General features: G+C 42.7%; 1 protein-coding gene across 1 annotated transcript; it reads right to left on the bottom strand.

Moving 5' to 3' along the window:
* Positions 1 to 7,725: 7,725 nt before the first annotated feature.
* Positions 7,726 to 25,647, bottom strand: LOC126267843 (uncharacterized). The gene is made up of 6 exons (XM_049973151.1): positions 25,611 to 25,647; positions 21,304 to 21,471; positions 15,811 to 15,933; positions 13,013 to 13,126; positions 12,843 to 12,908; positions 7,726 to 8,079 (listed from the first exon to the last, which is right to left on the bottom strand). The coding sequence occupies exons 1-6, from the start codon at positions 25,645 to 25,647 to the stop codon at positions 7,838 to 7,840; spliced, it is 750 nt and encodes a 249-aa protein (XP_049829108.1). The 3' UTR covers positions 7,726 to 7,837.
* Between the last annotated feature and the right edge of the window lie 448 nt (positions 25,648 to 26,095).

Below are 26,095 nucleotides of genomic sequence, written 5' to 3'. Positions count from 1 at the left end.
CCCACCAACGGAAAGGTCCATGGTTCATGGCGCGGGAGTTACAAGGTAAAGTGAATCAATTTCGCTATATTGGAAACCAACTAATAGATGACGGGCGAAGGAAGTAAGATAGCAGATGCAGACTAGCACATTTCATGAGAGTTTTAGTCCCTAAAATAAGTGAACTGATAACGAATATAGACCGTAATTAACAAGTTTCTTAGAACGTACGTGTGAGCACAGTTTTGTAAGGAAGTGAATCGTTGGTTGTGGTAAAATGAAGAAAATCAAAGTGTTTAAGATGAGATGTTACAGAACTACGTTGAAAGTAAAATGGAATTCTAAGAAATAAGGAGGTTCTCAGAAGAATGGACTTGGATGGAGATAGTGGTTCGGCTTTAGTGTCGAGGACCGTGAAGCGATTTTTGATAGTTTTCTGAAAAAAAGAAGTTTGTTGTGTAGCTACGAAAATTTCTGCTTTTGAGCATCCTACATAGTTATATTTCAAAATGTTTTTATTTTTGGAATTTTTATTAGGTTAATTAATTTAATTCCTTCCTTTGGGTGCACGCATTGTTATGTATCGATAACCGTGCAGCCCAGCTGGTTTTTCTGTCACTGAAATGTTAGCCTATTACAATTTTTCTTTTGCCATCGTTGTTCTTCTCGCTGTGCACAGGATTTGAGTGAAGTTGTGAGGCCGAAGTCGTTAGTGGCTGCGTTCGTGAGAGGTGAGCGCGTCGACGTGTGTGTCGTGGCACGCTGTGACACTAATGGTTTCGTATGGTATATTCGATACTAGATAGGATTTTTAGATAAGTCGAATTATCGGTGAAAAATGAGGTCTTCGAATTCGCGGTCTACAGGTGATTTTCAGGCAAAATGTATTTGCATTATTGGTACAGATGTAATATACGAGAAAAATAAACACGACATCTGTTACCTGCAATTGACTGTTCTATTTACAGTCTTTATTGTCCGATCTTAAAAGAATACTCACAACTTTACTAAACCAGTAAAATTATCTGTGGTCAAGGAGTTCACGCCTCCACTAAGTTGGCGCGTTCCCAGCGTGACAGGCCCCCGCCCGATACGGAATGAAACATGACGCCCCGACACAATGGCCGCCTGCTATCCTTTCTCAACTTGCGGGGTTTCCAGGCTTTCGGATGGAGGGACTTGTTTAAATTTGCTTTTCCTGTGTATATATGTGTAAAAAAAAGAATGAAATCAATAAATAAGAGTCCGCAGCTCGTGGTCGTGCGGTAGCGTTCTCGGGTTCCCGGGTTCGATTCCCGGCGGGGTCAGGGATTTTCTCTGCCTCGTGATGACTGGGTGTTGCGTGATGTCCTTAGGTTAGTTAGGTTTAAGTAGCTCTAAGTTCTAGGGGACTGATGACCATAGATGTTAAGACCCATAGTGCTCAGAGCCAATAAATAAGAAACATTAATATGAGCAATATGATGGTGTAGCACGGAGGCGGGAATGAGGAAGCATCGTGGCCAGGCCTCGGGATTCGACCCCTGCCCACCTTGTCCCCTCCAACCTGTAGCTGAATGTGGCGATAACAAGAAAAAAAAAAGTTGATAGAGCACTTGCCCGCAAAAAGCAAAGGTCCTCAGTTTAAAAAGAAAGTAATCAAAACATCCTCGGTCCCTAATACAAAACCCGCCACAGCTTAAATTTTGATTAGTAATTGGCATTGACGGCCGAAGACTTCCGGCATAAGAAGTCAACCTCATTCGGCCAACGACCTTGTCAAAGAGGGCGGAGGAGGGGATGGAGGTTCAGGGCACTTTCTTCTCCTCGGGATGGGAAATTGCCCCTAAAGGCGGAAGAATCAGCAATGATCAACGGCATGAGGATCCAGAAGGCAACGAAAAACCACGACATTAAAGACATGTGGCCTGTAACGAAACAGTATCTTGATGATTTCTACAGCAAAAATAGGTTCCAGAATAGTTAGCCATTCACATCTCCGGGAGGGATCTGTCAAGGACGAGGTAACCATGAGAAAAAGATTGAATACCCAACGAATGAATGAAGTTGAACGAGTCGGAGCGTTGAATATCAGAAGCTTGAAAGTGGTTGGGAAGTTAGAAAATCTGAGAAGGGAAACGCGAAGGCTCTGTCTGGATACAATAGGGGTCAGTGAAGTTAAATGGAAAGAAGTCAAGGATTTCTGATCAGAAGAGTATAGGGTAATATCAACAGCAGCAACCAAAGGTGTAACGAGAGTGGGATTCGCGGTGAAAAGCAAGGTTGGGCATAGCGTATATTACTGTGAACATTTCAGTGATGGGGTTGTTCTTATCCGAATCGACAGGAAACCAACACCGACAACGGCAGTTCAGGTATACATGCCTACATCGCAAGCAGAAGATGAAGAGATAGAGAAAGTATAAGAGCTTATTGAAGTGGTAATACTGCACGTAAGAGGAGATGAAAATCTAATAGGCATGGGGGACTGGAATTCAGTTCTAGGGGAAGGAGTCGAAGAAAAGGTTACAGAAGGAGATAGGCTTGGGACAAGGAACGATAGGGGAGAAAGAGTAATTGAATTCTGTAATAAATTGAAGCTTCTAATTGCAAATACTAGGCTAGTATTAGAGTACACTCTGTTCAAGAAACACAAGAGGAGGATGTATACTTGGGAAAGACCGAGTGATACGGGAAGATGTGATACATGCAACATGGTCTGACAAAGAATCCGAAATAAAATACTGGAGTGTAAGGCGTACCCTGTAGCAGATATAGACTAAGATCACAATGTAGTTATGATGAAGAGTAGGCTGTAGTTAAGGAGATCAGTCAGGAAGAATCAATACGCAAAGAAGTGGGATACGGAATCAGTACGGAATAACGAGATACGCTTGAAGTTTTCTAAGTCTTAAGATATAGCAATAAGGAACAGCTCAGTAGGCAGTTCAGTTGGAGAGGAATGGACTTCTCTAAAAAGCAATCACAGAAGATGGAAAGAAAAACATAGGTGCAGAGGAGGTGTCTGCGAAGGAACCGTAGGTAACAGAAGTAGATGGACGAAAGAAGGAAGAACAAAGACGATCACGTAAATTCATGGATACAGAAATACAAGTCACTGAGGAATGAAACAAACAGGAAGTGCAGGGAAGCTAAGGCGAAATGGTGGTATGAAAAACCTGAAGAAATCGAAAAAGAAATGATTGTGCAATGGAGTGACTCACCATACAAGAAAGTCAAAATAACCATCGGTGAAATTAAAAGCAGGGGAGGTAACATTAAGAATGCAACGGGAATTCCACTTTTAAATGCAGAGGAGAGAGGGGATGGATGGAAAGATTAAACTGGAGGCCTCTGCGAGTGGGGAGATCTGTCTGATGTGAAAGAAGAAGAAACAGGAGTTGACTTACGGGAGATAAGGGATGCAGTAATAGAGTTTAAAATTGCTTTAGATGACTTAAGATCCAATAAGGTAGAAGAGATCAGATAACATTCCATCAGAATTTCTAAAATCAATGGGGGACGTGCAACAAAACGACTATTCACCTTGGTGTTGTAATGGTACTTGAATTACGTGACCATTCTGGTACCTCACCTGAACCTCTCGATACCAGTAATATTCTACTATGTTTCTGTTAACTACTTAACATATTTCTGAGACAACATTCAGATTTGATTTCATTTGTGATACATCGATATGTTTATATTGCAATGATATTATTCTTATGTCTATTCTTTCTTTTGTCACTATGATCCTTGACGTACTTGTAACTCTGATTTTTGGGCGCGTAAGCGATAGTTAGTTAGTCGTTAAGTTGTTAGAGAGTCGAACCTTGAGAGGGTCAAGTCTTGGACGTCATGTTGGAAAGATGCATTTTGTAGTTGGCTTATAAAATGTGAGAAAGATGTTTTCAAGTATGTTTTGTATTGTGAAGTGATGTTTAGTGTTTACGTGATATTGCAATTAAAAGGAAGTGTAACTTAAAATCGGAGTGCTGATTGCTTCTTTTAAATCACCATTGTCCAGAAAAAGTGTAATTTTCAAAAATGATTTGTGAAGCGCATCTACAAAACTTTTGAATATAGCAGGATAAAACCTAGGCCTCTTTGCATCCGAGTACTTCCTTTATTTGTCAGTGAACTGAAGTATTTATTCAGTTATCCAAGGTTTCTTTGAAGTTACCATCGTGGAACGTATCCAACAGCCCTCTTTACAGTAGTCAACTCCTCTTAAACTAAGCTGCCTGCTCTGGTACTCCTTTTCGCAGTATCCACATTTAAGAAAGCGAATTTGTGACGCGTCTCATCATTCCTCAGTAATTCATTATCGTAGTCCCTTCCAAATGATTATCCTGGACGATTCTGTTAAACCTCAGTCTACTTTTTAAAATTACTAAATTGTGGTCTCAATCTGTATTTGCACCTGGGAACACCGTACAGTTCAATGTCTGATTTAGAAAACTCTGTGGTACAGTGATGTAATCCAGCTGGAATGTTCCCGTGTTTCCGAGTGTTTTCGAAATAAACCACCTCCTCTTGTGAATATTCGCTGTTACCACTTTCGTAATTTCTCGCCAGTGGTTTGGTGGAGTGAAATGCCGCTGGCATCGCCGCGCGCGCCTGTGTTTAATGCGTAACCACCGGAAGTTTCATTGTTACAGTTCAGCGCTGTGGTAAGTAGAAAGCTGTGAAGCGCAGTTTTCGAATTTCGTGATGGCAGAGTTACATTGCTGGAGCTCAATAAAACCTTTAGAGACACACCAAATGATGCAGGAAGCGTACGGTGAGTTGTAGTCGGTGTTACGAATGGTTCACAAGGTTTAAAAATGGTTTGACAGAAGTTAAAGATAACTCTCATACAGGACGCCCTTCGACGTCTGTAAAGGAGACCGCTTATTAAGCACTAATACGACCTATACTTGAGTACTGCTCGAGCGTTTGTTATCCGTATCAGGTCGGATTGAGGGAGGAGATAGGAGCAATTCAGAGGCGGGCTGCTAGATTTGTTACAGGTAGTTTTGATCATCACGCGAGTGTTACGGAAATGTTTCAGGAACTGGGGTGGGAGTTCTTTTCGTGAATCGCTACTGAGGAAATTTAGAGAACCAGTATTTGAGGCTGACTGCTGTACAATTTTTCTGCCGCCAACTTACATTTCGCGGAAAGACCACAGAGATAAGATAAGAGAGATTAGGCATCGTACAGAGGCATATAGGCAGTCATTTTTCCCTCGTTCTGTTTGGGAGTGGAACAGGGAGAGAAAATGCTAGTTGTGGTACGAGGTACCCTCCCCCACGCACCGTATGGTGGATTGCGGAGTATGTATGTAGATGTAGACGCTCATGTCAGGTACGTCAATGACATTGTGAGTGCCAATCAAAGACAGTGTCCGAGAGATTGTAGAAGAATGTAACATTTCAGTAGAATCATGTCATAAATCCTGACAGCCTTTTAGACTGTATGGTGTTGGCGCCAAGCTCGTCCCACGTCTCATAAGTCAAGACCAGAAAGAACTTCTCCTCGCTGTCTGTCAATAGCTGTTAACCTTGGTCTCAATACCATACCACGTCTCATCACTAGTTATGGTTATCTTAACATCTCTTATGTTAAGATAACCATAACTAGTGATGAGACGTGGTATGGTATTGAGACCAAGGTTAAAGTTTCACAGTGAGTCAGGAAAGGTTCTCCAAAACCAAAAGAAGCTCGTCAGGTCAAATGTCAAAGCCATGCTGATAGTTTTCTTTGGCGTTGAAGTATTAGTTTATCTTGAATTCTTACCACAGGGCCAAATTGTTAATCGATGGTACTATCGGGACGTGTTGCGACACCTGCGAGGAAATGTGAGAAGGAAACGGCCTGAAATGTGGCGACACAACTCATGGCCGTTGCATCGTATTCATCCTTGTTGGTGCGAGACTATAACCCAAAGAACGAAATCACTGAGCTGCTCAAAAATGGTTCAAATGGCTCTGAGCACTACGGGACTTGACATCTGAGGTCATCAGCCCCCTAGAACTTAAAACTAACTAAACCTAACTAATCTAAGGACATCACACACATCCATTGCCGAAGCAGGATTCGAACCTGCGACCGTAGCAGTCGCGCCCTTCCATACTGAAGCGCCTAGAACCGCTCGGCCACCGTGGCCGGCACACTGTGCTGCCTCCTGACCTCTGCGGGCCTTCTTTTATTTCCGAAGTTGAAAAACCCGTTAAGAGGACAAATATTTGCTACGACAGACGAGATAAAAGAAAATTCACAGACGGAACTTCGCACGATCCAGCAAGAGGCGTACCAAGACTGCTTCCGCATGTGAAAAAGGCACTGGAAAAGATGTAGCAATTGTGGAGTAGAGTATTTCGAAGGAGACCATGCACAATAAGTAAGAGATAAGCATGAAAAAAATTTTGGAGACGAAGATGACTAATTTTTTGAACACATCTACATCTACATCCATCCTCCGCAACCCACCTGACGGTGTGTGGCGGAGGATACTTTAAGTACCTCTATCGGTTCTCCCTTCTATTCCAGTCTCTTATTGTTCGTGAAAAGAAAGATTGTCGGTATGCCTCTGTGTGGGCTCTAATCTCTTTAATTTTATCCTCGAGGTCGCGAGATTTACGTAGGAGGGAGCAATATACTGCTAGACTCCTCGGTGAAGGTATGTTCTCGAATTTTCAACAAAAGCGCGTACCGAGGTACTGAGCGTCTCCCTTGCAAAGTCTTTCACTGGAGTTTATCCATCATCTGCGTAGCGCTTTCGCTATTACTCTATCATCGTGTAACGAAGCGGGCTGCTCTCCGTTGGATCTTCTCCAGCTCTTCTATCAACCCTATCTGGTACGGATTCCACACCGGTGAGCAACATTTAAGCAGTGGGCTAACAAGTGTACTGTAACATACTTCCTTTGTTTTCGGATTGCATTTCGTTAGGATTCTTCCAATGAATCTCAGTTCGGCATCAGCTTTACCGACGACCAACTTTGTTTGATTATTCCATTTTAAATCACTCCTAATGCCTACTCCCAGATAATTTATGGAATTAACTGCTTCCAGTTGCTGACCTGCTATATTGTAGCTAAATGATAAAGGTTCGTTCTTTCTATGTATTCGCAGCACATTACACTTGTTACATTGATATTCAATTGCCGTTCACTGCACCTTGCGTCAATTCGTTGCAGATCCTCCTGCATTTCAGTACAATTTTAAATTGTTACAACCTCTCGATATACTACAGCATCATCCGCAAAATGCCTCAGTGAACTTCCGATGTTGTTCACAAGGTCATTTATGTATATTGTGAATATCAACGGTCCTACGACACTCTCCTGCGGCACACCTGAAATCACTCTTGCTTTGGAAGACCCCTCTCCATTGATAATGACATGCTGCGTTCTGTTAACTAGGAACTCTTCAATCCAATGACACAATTGGTTTGATTGTACATATGCTCTTACTTTGTTCATTAAACGACTGTGGGGAACTGTATGGAACGCCTTGAGGGAGTCAAGAAACATCTACCTGAGAACCCGTGTCCATGGCCCTCTGAGTCTCGTGGACGAATAGCGTGAGCTGGGTCTCACGCGATCGTCTTTTTCGAAACCAATGTTGATTCCTAGAGAGTAGATTTCTAGTCTACAGAAAAGTCATTATACTGGAACATAATAGGTGTTCCAAAATTCTACAACGGATCCACGTTAGAGATATACTATAAGCTATAGGCATGATTTTTTATTTCTTGGGAGTAATAAAACAATTTAAAGCTTCCAATAGGTTTCTATTTATTCGTCATATAACACAGGGCATTTACAGGTCGTGAGAAAGGAGCTGATGGTCCTCAGGAAGCAGGGAGCTTTGCCCGCCGTATGATCTGCCCCTAGACGTGGTAGTACTCTGCGTTGAGCTTGCGGAAGGCGCGTCGATAGTTGGTACGCCTGCGGCCCAGTGCGACGGTGTGCGGCAGTGGGCGGTAGGTGTGCAGCGGAGCCGACGGCGAGGGCGACACCGGGACGGGCACGGCTACAGCCGTCTGCAGGCGCTCCTGCGTCTCCACCATCTCCGGGCCGAACACGGCGGGAGACGCCAGGTCGTCCACCTCCGAGTAGTAGCGCTTGCCCGCTGCAAAAGTCAACACAGCCGTGTCTTCAAAAGTACAGGGAGGGGGGGGGGGGGTGGAAGGTAAGATAGAGGGAAGAGGAGGAGATGGACGAAGACAGGGGGTAGGAAGAGAGGGGCACTGGGAGGGAGGAGATGGGCAGAGAGAGCGTGAGGAGGAGGTGAATGGAGACTGACAAAAGAATGCGAGGAAGAGATGGACAAAGAAAGGAAAGAAGAAAAGACGGAGAGGGAGGGGAAGGGTTGGTTTGGGATCGGGTTGTTTGAGGGAGGAGACCAGACAGCGATGTCATCGGTCTCATCGGATTGCGGAAGGATGGGAAAGGACGTGGGCCGTGCCCTTTCAAAGGAACCATCCCGGAATTTGCCTGGAGTGATTTAGGGAAATCACGGAAAACCAAAATCAGGATAGCCGGACGCGGGATTGAACCGTCGTCCTTCCGAATGTTAGTCCAGTGTGCTAGCCACTGCGCCACCTCGCTCTGTCCCAAAAGTACACAATGTACATATACAGGGCGAATTACGTAAAACTTGAAGCGCAAATATTGCGGAAATGGGAAGTGCTGTTGATGTATCTGTCTTCATGGAATGGATTGGTTCTCAAAGGCTCGTATTGTTAGCCCATAAAATATATCATAATAGTACCTAACTATTATTACAGTATTTTTATATTTTTTTTGAAGAACATATACTTCTTAAATTGAACAACGGCCTTAACAAACTAAAAGTAGGGTAAATTAGATTGTCTGTGCTGTTTGTTGCAGGATTCTAGTGCGGGTAGTTCACTATATGTCGTATTTTGAAAAGTTTGCACACCGATCCTTGTTTGTACCGGTCAACGTGCTTAGTTGTTAGGTACGACCTTGTTATGTTTGCTTAAGTGCGCTTTTGTGCTGCCTCAGTGCATTGCGACTTGCTGCTTAGTCAGTGTGTGACAATCCAAGCAATTGCTGGTGAGGTGGACGATAGGTATTACCAAAGCAGAAAAAGCCGACATGCTTACGGCGTATGGAGAGTGTGGGAAGAGTGCAGTTCGTTCTTGTACGGTGTTTGCGGCAAAATATCCCAGAAGTTGGCAACGACATCGGGAATTATTTATCAGTCCCTTCAGCCGGTTACGTGAAAGTGGTAATGTAACACCTAGATAATGTAACAGAAGGAAACAAGTGAGGACAGAAGAGGGGGAAATTAATGTTCTTAGTGCTGTATCAACAGTATTATCTCCAGCGCTATTGGACGAGGAGATGGAATGAGTCAGGCAAGTCTCCTAGGCATTCTCCATCGACATAGGTTCCCTCCCTACCACATCTTTCTCCGTCAAGAGCTGTATGGAAACGATTATGAGAATCCCGTTAACTTCTGTACATGGGCATTAAGACAGGATACTCCAGGTGTACCATGTATCTAGTTCATTGATGAAGACACTTTTACCAATCATGGCCAGGGACACCACCGAAACATACGCTTTTGGTTTTTCCACAATCTTTGTTGGTTTCGTCAGGTGGAACGACAGCACCCAGGGAGTGCAAACGAGTTGTATGGGATAGTGGACCATCAGCTCACAGGCCCGTTTTTCGTAGACGGAATACTGAACGTGCACAAGTATCGCAGCTTCCCTAAAGACCATCTCCCACGGATGCTAGAAGAAGTTCCTCTCCAGACTAGGACCCACCTGCGGTACCAACATGATGGCTGTCCAGCCCATAGTCCACGAAGTGCTACAGCACGCCTTCATAAACTGTTTCCAAATCACTGGTTTGGGAGCAGCGCTCCTTTACCTTGGCCGGCCAGTTCCCCGGGTTCGACGACTGCAGACATTTTACTGCGGAGAAAGCTGAAAGACATTGTCTACAAGAACATACCAACATACACCCCATGATATGTAACGACGTATTACTACAGCCCACTCGGACATCTCCGCTGAAATGCTTGCACGTATGCAGCAGTCGTTCCACACCAGACGAAGGTGTGTAGCTGCTAATGGTGGTCATTTTGAATGCAACTTGTGATGGTCTGTTGTCTTGTTACTGGGGATCCATAGAATTAGTATGTGCACTTCACTTGTTCTTTAGTGTATACTACCACAGGTACTGCAAAATTTTCGGTGAGAGAACATTTCACTATACGATATCTCGTAAACGATTCGCATTAGCATCCTGCAACAAAAACCGCTGACATTCTAATTTCCCCTACTGTAGTATGTTTATGTCAATATGCGTTGTTCCACTTAAAAAAATTGTATGCCTCGGACATGCATGTGTGTGATGTCCTTAGGTTAGTTATGTTTAAGTAGTTCTAAGTCTAGGGGACTGATGATCTCACATGTTAAGTCCCATAGTGCTTAGAGTCATTTGAACTATTTGAACACTTTCAAAGTATTATTACTGTCTCTTCATTGGCTAACAACATGAGCCCCTGATTACCAATATATTCTGTGAAACCAGCACATCAGTAGCCCTTTCCATTTCTGCAGTATTTGCGATGCGAGCTTTAAGTGTTTCACTCTCTACACAGGGTGATCGGAAACAGTCTGATAATCTTGTAAGCGTTTTGCACGGCAGGCTGCGCTGAGAAAGATAATTGTTAAGAAAAAGTGTGTTACACTGTGCCGTTTCCCAGTTAATTAGTACTGAAATTAATATTGACGTTAGCCAATCAGACCGATGGGCGCACAAATTCATGCGTAAACACAGGAGAAGGCCGTTCGTCAGTAACTACCGACAGCAGAATCTTACAGCACGACGAAGATGGCATTAAAGAAAATAACTTCTCGAATCATAAGATTGTTCCGTGATTTTTCCCTGGTAAAAATCATAGCACTGTCGACGTACACAGACTGTCGACTATTCGCTTAGTGATGCATGTAAGACTTACCAGTCTACACTTTGGACAACGACTGTGAGTATTTTTGGAATGCATTGCGAAATAAACGAAACAGTAGCATAAGTCTTACCTAGAAGGAAACCGTGGGCGGGGGTGATCGAGTTAATCATTCCTAGTTGATGGGAATACATAAAGCTTCACCTTCAGTACACTCGCATTACACGATGGACATTTCTGTATCCTAATGATTAAAACCCATTGCACAACGACTTCCTCATGAAGGTAACTCTCGACTGACTGTGTTCAATCCGTCATCAGAACTCCAGCATGCCCATTGTTAATCGAGCACCCTTTATAGGTTTCAAAGTATCTGTGGCTAGATGACCATTTACTTTACCATCGTGTCTGAGTCGCTTTGAAAGTCTAAGTAATATCCCGTGAGTGGGCTGCACAAGCACATAAAATTATGTAGACCTACAGGGACTATTGTTTTATTGACTAATTACTGAACTGTTTTAACATTAAGGTAACTGTGATGTTCGTTAAGCCGTATAACTTTCGATTAATTGCAGCATAATTACTATTATTTGCTCGTTATAGTTAAGTACAAGTTTATAAAATATTTCTGTCCAACGCCATATTTCAATATTTATTGTCTGCAGTTGACAGTATACAGTTGACAGTAAGACCCTGAAACTGGCCTTCAGCTCTAAAGCTACATAAATTAAAGCCCCGAAAGAAACTAGTGAACGAATTACTGTTACAATACAAGGCTTCCCTGAATTTAAATAGTTAGCAAACGACCTCTGAAAGTATGTCGTACGTACACTACATTGTCGAAAGTATCCGGTCACCTGGCTAAAAATGACTTAAAAGTTGGTGGCGCCTCCATAGGTAATGATGAAATTCAGTATGGTGTTGGCCCACCTTTAGCCCTGACGACAGCTTCCACTCTCGCAGTATACGTTCAATCATGTAAAGGAAAGTTTCTTGGGGACTGGCAGCCCGTTCTTCACGGAGTGCTGCACTGAGAGGAGGTATCGATGTCGGTCTGTGAGGCCTGGCACCAAGTCGGCGTTCCAAAACATCCCAAGGGTGGTCTATGGATTCAGGTCAGGACTCTGGGCAAGACAGTCCATTACAGGGATGTTATTGTTGTGTAATCACTCCGCCACACGCCGGCCATTATGAACAGGTGCTCGATAGTGTCGAAAGATGCAGTCGCAATCCCCGAATTGCTTTTCAACAGTGGGAAGCAAGAAGGTGCTTAAAACATCGATGTAGGCCTGTGCTCTCTTAGTGCCACGCAAAACAACGAGGGGTGCTAGCCCCCTTCATGAAAAACACGATCACACCATAACACCACCGCCTCGGAAGCTTAATGTTGGCATTACACACGCTGGCAGGTGACGTTCACCGGACGTTCGCCATACCCACACCCTGCCATCCGATCGCCACATTGTGTACCGTGATTCGTCACTCTGCACAACATTTTTCCACTGTTCAATCGTCCAATGTTTACGCTCCTTACACCAAGCGAGTTGTCGTTTGGCATGTACCGGCGTGGACCTATGGATGTTTAGGAGAGTGGAAATCTCGCGCACAGACGTATGTCACAAGTGACACCAAATCATCTGACCACGTTCGAAGTGCTTGAGTTCCTTGGAACGCCCCATTCTGCTCTCTCACAATGTCTAATGACTACTGATGTCGCCGATATGGAGTACCTGGCAGTATGTGGCAGCACAATGCACCTAATATGAAAAAGTATGTTTTGGGGGTGTCGGGATACATTTGATCACATATTTACGTACCCAGTACACCTAACCGATAATTTTCGCATTGATGCAAGACTGCTGTGTTTGGTGACCGTGTCCTTCTAGCGACTAGTGCCAAACACTGGCCGAATCAGAATGTCATGATACATAGATATCGGGACTCACCGCTCACGTTGCTTATGTAACAGTCGGTCTGGGCTCCTTTTCTCGTGCACTCGTACCATTCAGAAACTGTGTAAAAAAATAAAAGAATAATTATACACAATGATACATTTTTATTACAGTGTTTGATATTTAGAGGAATAATTATCGACCGTGCTCTATTAGCCACGTACCTTCTCCCGACTTGGGCACCAGTGGTGAGTTGGTCCATGGGCAAAGCTTCACACGACACACAGTCCTGTCACCCTCATGATCGCACTTGTACCAGTTCTTCCTGCATGGGGGTTCTGGAAATGAATAATTTTTTTCTTGTTAAATATCAGTTTAGAATCAATTTCATGATTAGCAATTCTTTATGAGTATGACTTATGGCCAATTTTATTTACTTGACCTCCCTCACAGTTTATAGTCTGCTATGGTCACGTCTCTTGTTCTGTGTTTGTCAGTTGTGCAGTAAGAAGCTGAATTAAACGAGCTTACTTCGTTGCATAATAAGAGGCCACTAAGGAGGTTATATCTTTGAGATGGAAAATGGCAGGCATTCCAAATTTCATCATGTATGTTTTTATTTAATGATTTCAATATTTTTCTACGCCATCATAAATCTGATATGAATTGCAAATAAGCGTCAGTTTTAGATTATATTTTGAATCGGAAATAGATGGTGAGTGCTTCTGGAAAGCTTAAAAGTCGGGTAACTAAAAGTTGTCGCTCTGGCATAAATTACTTCATTAGTAAACGCGTCACAGCGCCCCAGAAAAGGCAAAATATTAATTAAGTGGCCGCTACATAAATTGAGTGGCAGTGCAGCAGGTGGACGCGACAGAATGTTTCGTAAAAGCTACAAATGGAGTAAGCTGCTGCGGCCTAATGTTTGCAGTCAACGTTCAGTATTTTATATTCACATGTAGTATTCATGAACGACAAATTTTTGTGCCCCTGCGATAAGTAATATTTAATTCATGGTAATTAATTGAAATCCCATTACTATTTAATGTCGGGATGGATAAAACTTGAGCCCACAGCAATAGAGTGATACTGGACCGATGTTCTTCATTCCTAGAACTGGTCAAATAAAATGAGAGTTCACTATATTTCCGTTCTGGAAACTATGATAATATGGAAGGTTAGAAATAGAAAAGCACTTTCAAAGACGGCGTTGGCAGCATAGAAAATTAGTTAATTTTGGAGGACCAACATTTGCTTCTCTTTGACTCGTTATTGTGTCTGGTTAGCTCCGACTACCAAGTAAACGTCGCCTACTGCCGTCTTCTCACGGGACATGAACACGTACGTGGATGAAGCGCTGGTGACGTCACAGCGTCGAATTTCGTGTTCCACTACATTACGAAGCGTGAAATGAAAAATTTGGCATGTCAGATTTTTGCCTCGTAGACAGGATCATGGGTAACGAGATGCGGCATCGCTTTAACATCCCAAGCTGAACGTAGGAGACGCCATTTTGAATGGAATTAAACTCAGTATTAGGTGTTATTTTATTATAGTACAAGTAGTATGAGTACAAGGTGTTTCAAGGGATCAGCACATCAGCTAAAACGGACTTGCAATGCGGCGGCCGAACTTCCCCGCATGGGGCCTCCCGGCCAACAATGCCATACGATCATTTCATTTCAGCACACTGAGTGCCTCTCGCTAACGCGTCGTTTTAGGTAAGATTGGTTACAGTAACGTGTTGTCTTATACAGGCGTTGCCGACCGCAGCGCCGTATTCTGTCTGTTTGCATATCTCTGCATCTGAATGCGCATGCCTATACCAGTTTCTTTGGTGTTTCATTGTACAATCTTGGTTATATATACCATCACATGCTTGTGGGCGAATGAACCTACGAAATTAATCCCTGTGTTGAAACCCATGTGAAGCACTTGCGTCAGAGTGATGGTAGTCAATACAACATCGAGAATGTGGATATTATGCAAGGGCGAACTGACATTACACACTATACTGTAATCATATTAAATTTAAAACGGAAAATGGGATGAATATTCAACTGAGTTACCGAATAGCTTCTCTCAGTATATATCTCAGATCGTTGCAGGGCTCTGTAGAGTGTTCCTCTACTAGCAAATTCGCTGTTTAGGACGTCGCGGAGTTCAGAAGATTCTTTGTTGTTTTTTTCCGCTCTTCCTCGGTAATGACCACCAGAGGCAGCGCAGCTCTTCTGCACCGCTCTATTTTCCTGAAGGAATTGTGGGACCTGCGCCTCCGATGCAGCCGAGAACTGCCACTGGAGATTTTCGAGAAGTAGCTGGTGATTTCGGGGCCTGGCGGCAACCATGACTGATACAACGGCTGGTATACTTCACGTTCAGAAGCATGTCCAGAGCGAGAAAGTCTTAATACTAGAGTACGTACTTCCCAATAGAGTAGCGCTGTTGGCAAACCACAAAGCATTTACTTACATTAGATTAAAGTCTCATCGTACCAAGTGCAATATCACCAAAGTGGCTACTATTATAGGAGATCTGCGAAATCAAATATCATTCAGTGGTAAGAAGTGCATTATGTTCGTAGAATGAATCTCGCTCAGAATTCACAACATGACCCACAGACTTCCAGGACAGCAAGGGGTAGAGACTCCTACAGTACATGTTGCGCACGTCTCTTAGCAACAAATAAAATACAAAGGTTGATATCAGTCTCACGCGTCCTCAACTAAGGTCTCTCTTCAGTCGTGGACCTCAAACAAATAATGGAAATGCCAACTAGGTAACATAATTTGTACTGGCATTTTCAAACGTTTCTGTTTCACCATTGCTTATTCCACAAATGGTTCCTCAGATTGTTTACTGATGCAGATTCTGTCTAATAAAAATTCACTTTTCTTAAAAAGATTTCTATTTTCCACGAAATAATAGATAGTTATTAAGATCATTCCGTACCCTTTCAAAAATTTCCATTGTCTACAATATCTGCGGCCTAGTTTATGTAATAAGGAGTTAAAGGCCATACCCAGCATGCTGTTGGCGAGGACACCAGCACGAAAACTTCCATCCGTAGAGCAAAGCCTCACCGACAGCTTGATGACTCCTTCGTAGATAACGCAGCTGTAGAGGAAACCAAAGTCATCCAGTCCTGGAAAAAAAGAGATTACAAAGATACCTGACTCCAAAGCCATTGGTAATGTCTATATTACGACTTCAGTAGCTTTGCGTCCTCGTAAAAAATCTACAACTCTTCTTTTAGCGCTGCTTGAAGTATACAAGTAATTTGAGTACAACTAACGCCTAATCAGACTGTTACGAAGGTGTTAAGGTAAAAGCGCATTAGCAGAATTCAGAATAGGTGAATCGTTAGTGAGCCCAACACCTAAAACCCTGTCTTTTTTTATACCATTGGTTCCAAGTGATTATAAAAATTAACGGCCACGCAAGAATGTATTTATCAATAAAGAAACTGACAAAGATAAATATTATCAAGGTTATGGTACTGAGAACCTACTGTAGATTTAGTGCTTCAAATAAAAATTGTCCTACTTCTTGTGCACTGGCATATTATGAAAAAGTAAATACAATGCTTTAATGAAGAGCATGACAGGACGTATATGAACCTGGTTTTGAAAGTGTCAGTGGTGTTAATATTTGCGGACATTATGACGTGCAAATAAACGTGTTACCGTTCTTGTTGTGTAATGATACGTATGTGAAAATGTGCTGAGGTATATCAACAAAAATACGCAATAATGAATGAAAATTTGTTGTTTGTTACCTCTCTTGCAATGTACATACGACAGCGAAATTGAGAAATAGGGTCACGCGATGTTGGAAATACGTAAATGTAACGGCTAGTGTGTGGAATAGCGAACAATGCCATAACCGAGATTTAGAGGTAGATAGTAATTTACGGCAACGAAATGGATTCGCAGTGATCAATAAGAGGTTTCGATGTGCTGCATTCGTCAGGAGGTAACCATAATGGAAGTGGCTGGCTCTGAGCACTATGGGACTTAACGTCTATGGCCATCAGTCCCCTAGAACTTAGCACTACTTAAACCTAATCAACCTAACGACGTCACACAACACCCAGTCATCACGAGGCAGAGAAAATCCCTGACCCCGTCGGGAAGCGAACCCGGGCGTGGGAAGAGAGAACTCTACAGCATGACCACGAGCTGCGGACCACAATGGAAATCTGTGAGTTTTGAGAAAGCTTGAAATGGACTGAAGTTGCGACACAAAGTCACATAGGAGGCCTGTGATCATAATGCAGATCGACAGCACTTCTTGTATCACTGCTCAATAAGTCACTTAAATGAGCAGATCACTTATTCTTCAACAAATTATATTTGACGCATTTCCGAAGCACTTATGGTCACATACTTTGTAGGAAGATCTTTCGTTTGACGTTCTCAAGATAGAGCACAGCCATTACTTATGAAATGTATTTGCAGATGCGAATACGAATAACCATAAGTTGTATAATAGAATGATGACAATGAAAGTTTGTGCTGAATAGGGGTTCGAAGCTGGATTTTCCGCTTATCGCGAGCTGTCGCCTTACCATTAGGTTATCCGAGTATATATAAGTTTCATATCAGCGCACACTCCGCTGCAGAGTGAAAATCTCATTCTAGAAACATCCCCCAGGCTGTGGCTATGCCATGTCTCGGCAATATCCTTTCTTTCAGGAGTGCTAGTTCTGCAAAGTTCGCAGAAGAGCTTCTGTAAAGCTTGGAAGGTAGGAGATGAGGTACTGGCAGAAGTAAAGCTGTGAGTACCGGGCGTGAGTCGTGCTTCGGTAGCTCCGATGGTAGAGCACTTGCCCGCGAAAGGCAAAGGTCCCGAGTTCGAGTCTCGGTCAGGCACACAGTTTTAATCTGCCAGGAAGTTTCATACTCCGCTGCAGAGTGAAAATCTCATTCAGGAAACATCCCCCAGGCTGTGGCTAAGCCATGTCTCCGCAATATCCTTTCTTTCAGGAGTGCTAGTTCTGCAAGGTTCGCAGAAGAGCTTCTGTAAAGTTTGGAAGGTAGGAGACGAGGTACTGCCAGAAGTAAAGCTGTGAGTACCGGGCTTGAGTCGTGCTTCGGTAGCTCAGATGGTAGAGCACTTGCCCGCGAAAGGCAAAGGTCCCGAGTTCGAGTCTCGGTCGGGCACACAGTTTTAATCTGCCACGAAGTTTCATATCTGAGTATACTTCACGGACAGACCCAAACTTCCGTACGTTTTTAATCATGTATCACATGCTTGTATGTCCGAAGGAACACTACATCGTAAATCTGAACAATACAGTCATTGCAATGTCGTATACATCTGTAACGCGTCAAACATAATTTGCTAAACCGTACGTGATCAGTTTATTTCAATCGAACCATTCAGCAGCGGTATAGGAGTGCTCTCGTTTTAGAAGGCAGTTAATATCCACTTTTTGATTCAGTTTCCGTGGTATGAATTGTTAAAAGAGTAAAAGAGGGCAGAACTCCGAGAATTGTGCAAGAGATCATCGACAAGGAAACAGCCGCCGTTGTAAGCATGTACACAGAGTATCGGTGGATGTACTGTGAAACATAGCGATGCTGGCCACCCTGCTTTGCTGCATTATCTCTCTTGCATTTCGTCATGATCGACATCTGTTTTTGTTATCTATTATTTCGACGCCAATTCTTCGACGCGTCTGAGAAAGGAACTATATTCTGAACAATTCAGTAGCGTTACTTCTACATGTTCTGTTAACACTGTGAAGCAAGTTTGCCCTCTTATTTTCTGTGTTTCGTAGGCTTTCCCATTAAGTGAAGGAATCATGGGCTAATTACATAGCCAGTCGAGTTGGAGAAGTAGATGAAGAACTATTAATATGTGAGGAGCATTGATGTTTGCACTTAATGATAATTATCATATTGATCTCCAGTGTTTTAGAAATAATAATGTTTTATTTCTTACTTTAATCACAGTCATTCATTTTTGTACAGCTGTAACTGTGTTACTACCTGTCAATAGGATTTATTGGCACAAGAACGACAATAAGTTGGCCAACTCAACGTAAAGGAGTAGACTATTGCGTTGTCGCAATAGAAACTCTCCTGCACATGTCTCACAGAACTAACAGAGGTCTGATGCTTTATACGAGAGAAGCCATGCTACCTTACAAGTGCAAGGCATAATCTTCATTTTCTACGGTAGTGCATTGTAATATTGTTGTCAGTGGATCTGTAGATTGGCGATTCCGAATTTAATGACGATGTGAAAGGACCTATTGTGAATAAGATGGTTTGCTGTGAATGAATGGATTCAAAGTGAATCATATATTAGCTCCACTGTTAGCAGCGATTTAAGCTGATTCCATTCCCCGAATCGAAAAGCAAATATCTGCAACCCTTTTCAAAACCCGCAACTTCAGTAACATCAAGAACGGCAAGTTATTTGGATCTGTGGGAGAGATAGTTGGAGTTTCCAGTTCTGGTTGTGGTTATGCAAATTGCATAATAAAATGAAGTTATTACAAAAATACATTTACTTGGTTTTTTTTCTCATCGCTGATTTTGATAAATCATAAATCCTCTCATCGTCGATTATAAATTTCTACTCTACCACAGTTTTGTCTCTGGTCTCTTTTGCTGAATGAATATATTGTTTACTTTACCTGCTGCCCCAAAAGAAAGTTTAATAAGACGAAAGGAAGTGAAAGAATGGAAAATGAGTACGCTTGAGATATTCTAAGTCCAAAACGTGGCTTTGTTGCTTTTCGTGGTCTTTAGTCCGAGGACTGATTTGATGGAGCTCTCCACGTTACAATCTCCTGTACCAGACTCTTCATCTGCGAACAACTGCTGCAGCCTACATCATTTGAACCTGCTTGCTGTATTAGTGTCTTGGTGTACCTGTGCAATTTTCAGCACTCACACTTCCTTCCTACAGTAATCTATTTCCTGACATCTCGGAATTTTCCCTGTTAATCAGTCATTTCTTTCATCAAGTTACACCACAAATTTCTTTCCTCAGCAGTTCTATTCAGTACGTCATCATTAGTCACCCGGTCTACCCACCTAATGTTCAGCATTCTCCTGTAGCTCCACATTTCAAAATCTTCTTTTCTCTTCTTATCCAAATTTCTTATGTTCATGGTGCAGTTTCACTTCAGACAAATATCTTCAGAAATGACTTAGAACTCCTTAAATTTATATTTTTTGTAAAGAAATTTCTCTTCTTCAGACTCGCTTTTTGTCACTGTTAGACTACATTTATATCCTCTCTACTTCGTCTATCATCAGATATTTTACTGCCTAAATACCAAAACTCATCTATCACTTTTAGTGTCTCATTTCCTAATTCACGAGTAATCCCTCAGCATCGCCTGATTTAATTCAGCTACAATCCTCTACCTTTGTTTTTCTGTTGTTGGTGTTAATCTTATACACTCCTTTCAAGACACTGTCCATTCCGTTCAGCTACACTTCCAAGTTCTTTGTTGTCTATGACAGAATTACAGTGTCATCGACAAATCACGTTTATTTTTATTTAAGCGAATATATATGGTTCCAGTGACGTTTTCAAGTCTCAAACATGTATTATTTATATATACAGATAGAAGATCTGAATGAGAATTTGTACCACAATCAGGAATGGAACCCAGGTCTTCTGCTCACTATGCAGATTTGCTAATCACTAACCCACCCAGGCACAGTGGCTTTCCAGAGCTGTCCTACCCTAGTGCACTTCCCTCGTCTATCCAGTTTCCCATGCACTGCTCATCCCACTTATCATTTCCCCTAAACTCGAAGACTGTTGCAGAGGCCCTCCGTCTGTATTGGAATAGCATCTCAGCATCGAACTAAATGGGGATTCTGCCTTATAAACAAGCATTGGTGTTTTCTTAAAAAGAAACTGTATGGTTCCAGAGACCTTTCCAAGTCTCAAACATTGATGTTGTATACATGTCCACATAAGTTCGTTTCTTTATTTATGTGTGAGGAATGTTCCCTGAATGTTTGCCCGTACCTTTTAGTAACATCCTTTATATCGAGACTGAAGTCCCGTATGAGAATTTATGATTCAAACGTGATCTCTTACTTCATTCGATGCTATGCCAGTACAGATGGAGAGCCTCTGCAATGCTGTTTGACTTTAGGGGAGTAACAAGTGAACTGATGCATAAATGGGGATTATGGACTGAGGAGGGAGCTGTACCAGGGTAGTCAGTGCGCTCCTGCAGAACCACTCTGCCAGGGTCTTGCAGTGGTAAGCGCATCTGCGTAGCGAGCAGGAGTCCTGGCTTTGAACCCCAGTCCCGGAATAGATTTTCATTCGTCGCTTCAGTCTGTATTCAAATATTTTTATTTCTGCTCCCTGAAGTGAAACAGGCTTATTGATTAATATTTCTGTGGGGTAACTACGTTCCACGAGAGGCTGCGGAATAGATGTTAGTTGAAGAGGACTGTCTCTCTTTTATAAGTCCTGTGCTGGAACTGCTGAGAATCGCGCAGAAGGACAGTCGGCGGTAGATACGCACCAGCAGGGAGGGAGGTGTTGCTGTAGCTGTGGTGGTGAGTGGAGCGCACTGCCAGCGGTTCGTCCGTGTCGCGCTTCACGTTGAGGTCGCAGATGACGGCGCCGCCCGGGTGGCTGCGGCACGAGTACCAGTTATACTGCAGATCGCACGTCGGCCACGGGTTCACGTCTGCAACAGAGGACCGCGCGCTCTTTCAGTACCGAGTCAGTTCGCGGGAGAGACCTTTGTTTACAGCCTGAAGCTGCTGCAAGTTCCTGTGAGCAACAACCACCACCAAACTGATGTCGGGTTACCTGTTGAGACCACTGGCTCGCTGGCGATATCACCAATAGCTCAACAGAGCAGAAAAGTCAATAGTCAATTAAATTACGAAGTTATTATCAAGCCATCCAATCAAGTCCTACCAAAACAACATAACGTGTGTACGCTAGCCATATTTCTTATATGATCGACGAAGTTCAAGGTACTATTTGCGTATGAGAGTCCAGTGTTGCGAGCAGCAAAACAAAACATAGAACAGTTTTTCCAGTGGAACTGGACTGTCTTATACGAACATGACCTTGCACTTAGCACTCAAACAAGTGCTTTTGCCAGTGTACTTATATTATGGTGTTATGGTAGAACTTGTATGGATGGCCTGATAACGGACTAAAGGCCTAAACTGGTCGCCATCTAAATAAAAAGAAACTTCTGTGCAACTCTGACGAATTTTTAATTTCACTGAACTGTAGTAAGTCGCTGCCTATTGCCATACAGCATGCTGTTAAGTGAGGACATTTAAGGTGTACCTAGGATCTGAGGAAAGAGGAGAGCAGGGACTGCAGCAACAAATAAGAAAACTGAAAGTAGGGAGGAGGATGGGAAGAAGAATCGAAACACAGTTTCTTACAAAATAAAAGTCATAAGTAATTATTAATTACCCAGCAAATTAATCCTGCCAATTTACAATGAGCTCTTATACATATAATCTGTTTAACTAAGACAGTAAAATTTTCGTGAGATTTTTGCACATTGGCTGCCCGCCAAGTACACGCAAGTATTTTCTGTACTGTCAAGTGTAGCAAATTTGTAAGTTGGGTTATAAAAACGATAAAAACAACCTCCAATTGAAGGTACACCACTAAGAGAAGTTATCAGAACCCAGACCCATCCGGGATTTAAAGCTGCATGGAGAATAACGGCGCTCACTGCGCTTTCTACTATTCAATACGCTGTACACATACTTGATACCGAACTGGTATGGCTCTAAGACAAAGCACGATATCAGTACTGTTTCTGAAGATGATTTTTTTTTTCTAGTAGGTTAGTGCAGCTGCCCTTCCGTCTCTTTTGCTGCATACATCCTTGAGAACGGTAACTAATTACAAAAAACGGTTCAAATGGCTCTCAGCACTATGGGACTTAACATCTATGGTCATCAGTCCCCTAGAACTTAGAACTACTTAAACCTAACTAACCTAAGGACTTCACACAACACCCGGCCATCACGAGGCAGAGAAAATCCCTGACCCCGCCGGGAATCGAACCCGGGAACCCGGGCGTGGGAAGAGAGAACGCTACCGCACGACCACGAGATGCGGGCAATAAATTACATTTATTTTCCTAAGTAACAGAAGTACATATACATGCAATGAATATAAAGCTCTTAGTAGTAAGCAGTTCACAAAAAAATGAAGCAAAAGGAATCCGACAATTGTAAAACTGAGTAACAGACGAAAAAGAAAAGATGATGTTTGGTAACAATCAGCCACACGCTCCTGAAGACAGGGTAAGCTTTGACCAAGGCTTGCTTCTGGACTGTACTTCTCTATGGAAGTGTGAGCCTGACAACCATTGCACGATATAAACTGAAATGCCCCGTCGCATTTTTCTGTCTGTGTGTGAAGGCTACTGTCAGTAACTACTAAATAGGGATTTTGATATGGTTTTCACTAATTTGATGGACTGTTTCACGAGAAAGGTTAGTGTACTTAATTTAGAACTATGACGTACAAATTGTGTGAACTACGACGACAGTTGTCGATTAAGTTGTACCTCCTGAGAACACTCTTGGCGGGCACAACTTAAATCGTTTAAGCTATACAAGAATGTGGAGTTTATATTCAAATTACCTATTGCTGTTCTCTGAATTCTGATCATAACTGTACGAAGTGGTCCGTAAACAAAATTACAGCTACTCAGCACAAGTCGACCGGCGGTAGAATCTTAATGCCATCAGTGCAAAGCAGAGGTAGGTCGCTAGAAGTTAATGTAGACGAAGACTGACTGGAATAAACAGAACTGTAGACATGTACTAAAGCTGGATACAAAATAAATCCAATGAAAATTTTCTTAGACAAGATTTTTTAAAAAATATATTCCAGAGGAAAACAAAACTGGTGGAACATGCTCTCACAGACATTTTCCTGAAACCAGTTTGTGAGGGGTAACTATTGTGGAGATGAAGTGACAGAGTAATGAAATGTTACTTTCAAGATCTTCAGTCAGTATTAGGAGATGAAGTCGAGGCAGAAAATGGAGGACAATGTTTGCAAGAAGAACAACATAGCATGCATGCTTTTTCTTCGATGTTCACAATGCGGCAGTTACCAGCGCTTCTTAATGCCATCTGGGACCCTTTGCTACACGATATACAACATTCATTATGACAATGTAAAGCATAAGGTTCAATGTGTGACGCGTTACGTGCAACTGTGTGCTGGAATTAAAGGTAATTAGTAGAATCAAGTTACGGGTTGTTGTACTCGTAGAAAACCCAGTACGCCCAAGCAGAGACGAGAGCCCCAGTGACCATTAGACTTTTCTTAAGGCAGGTCAAAGGAGCGTTCTTTTCCTGCAGTCGTCTCTCTGAACTTCTCTCTCACTTGCACATACGCCATGGGTGATCTGCAAATGGGTAGGAAATTCCATCCATTAAAATACTTTATTGAAACAGATGATACATCAAATCGCAGTTGATGACAATACAATCCTTGTATCTCTCGACAGCTAGTACAGGTTGCTAGCTTCAGTGTCATTGAATTGTAGCGTGTGAATGAAATATGTAGAAAGATGCGTGCGTACATTGAACCGAGCTGCTCAAGAGCTTCTCGAGAGCATGTTGCTCGCAAGCGCATACTCTACAGTCCAGTGGTTCGTCGCCGAGTCGGTGGGGGTCTCCTGTTGTCGGTTTCTTCGGCTAACACGAAGTGACGATGAAGCTAAGTGGTGAATGAACTCTTGTGTGTTCTTAAGGTAATACCTCACGGACGGAACTGCACTGTAGCAGAGCAGCGGCGCGGTACTAAGGAGGCTCTGTTAAGTACAACGCATTTGAACTGCAGTTCCGCGACGATACGTAGCAAATTTTGACTGCAGTCGTGTGGCAACATCCGAGCAAAATGGACGAAAGTGACATGGATATGACAATTTCTTTGTTACGTCAGAAAGCAGACTATACATTTATGAAAGAATAGTCATGCAGGGATCTCTTCATGGTGAGAATTAGCTACAAATCCGGAAAGAAATACTCTGACTGTACGAGATCCGAAAGAATTACCATGCACGACATTCGGCTACCACATGTGATTGTTGAAGGAGAAGATTTTCCATTAAGAACCTGTCTGATGAGACCTTATCCTAGTACACTGTTAGATGACCAACTGAAGAAAAGTATACGGTTACAGATTTAAGAGACTACGAACAATTTCGGAAACCGTTTTTGGATTACTGTGACAAAAGATCGGGAATTACTACTTCAGGATCTGTCTCAGTACGAAAAATGTAGAGAACGTGATTCTTCCCACTCGTGTCTTGCACAATTTTCTCAAACACAAAGTGTTGTTTTCCAATTAGGAGACCGAAAACCTACAGTTATGATACCTGCTTCATATAGGAGGCGATTTTGTAAATAATACTATCTAGACATGGGACAGATCCCAAGATTACTTAGTTCCCCGTGAATCAGTTTGGTGCTGCAAAATGACGTAGTACAACAGGAGACGTCGAAAATAAAATGCGTAATAAAAAATGTAATAATGAGCGTCTACATATAAAAAAATAAAGACCTAATCATCTGTTTCAACAGTAAAAAATGTGTTACTTAGCTATTCGTATGCTATGTTTATTCCCATTTCATTGGCAACATCTTTCCAAATATTGCTTTTTCTGGTACTTTGCATATATTGTTTATTTTGAAGGTCATATGACTCTGGACATGTAGGATTAACTTTTTCTTGCCTATCGCTATTTTGGCAAATTTACGTTTCGCAAGACCAAAACTGGTCTGAGTGACGTGCAGTGTCGCGACACTCACTATACCGTATTACCGACAACAGAACTACACCACGCCGCACGGCGCGTCATAGCTGGGCAGTCGATCAACTTTGTCTCGCACTGCGACGTGGCATAATTCCGCTGCCGCGTAGAGCGAACTGTCTCATGCGATTTCATATAAACAGTATTTGTTGGCGCCGCGCTGCTCTGCTGCAGTGTAGTTCCGTTCAGTACGGTCTTACCTTACTTGTCAACGCACTCGCGATCACTATTGTCATGGAGAAGGAGAAGTTCGTTCGCATTTTTGTGGGGAAGAACACGCTGAAGGCGTTTCTTCAATTTCCTGAGGGTGTGTATAGCCAGCCGACACGCAGGAGATGATACAGATTTGCACGACCATGTTCATACGATGGTACAAGCCTCGCCCAACGACTCACCGTGCTTCAGTTCATTGCTAGGTCTCCGTACAACTTCTGCAACTTCTGCGAGGTTCTGTGTTTTCGCCAAAAGAACATCAATGATAGCTCTCTGCGTGGAA

This window comes from Schistocerca gregaria, chromosome 4 (genome assembly GCF_023897955.1).
Source record: "Schistocerca gregaria isolate iqSchGreg1 chromosome 4, iqSchGreg1.2, whole genome shotgun sequence".
NCBI lineage: Eukaryota > Metazoa > Arthropoda > Insecta > Orthoptera > Acrididae > Schistocerca > Schistocerca gregaria.
This window is presented reverse-complemented; position numbering and strand designations above follow the sequence as displayed.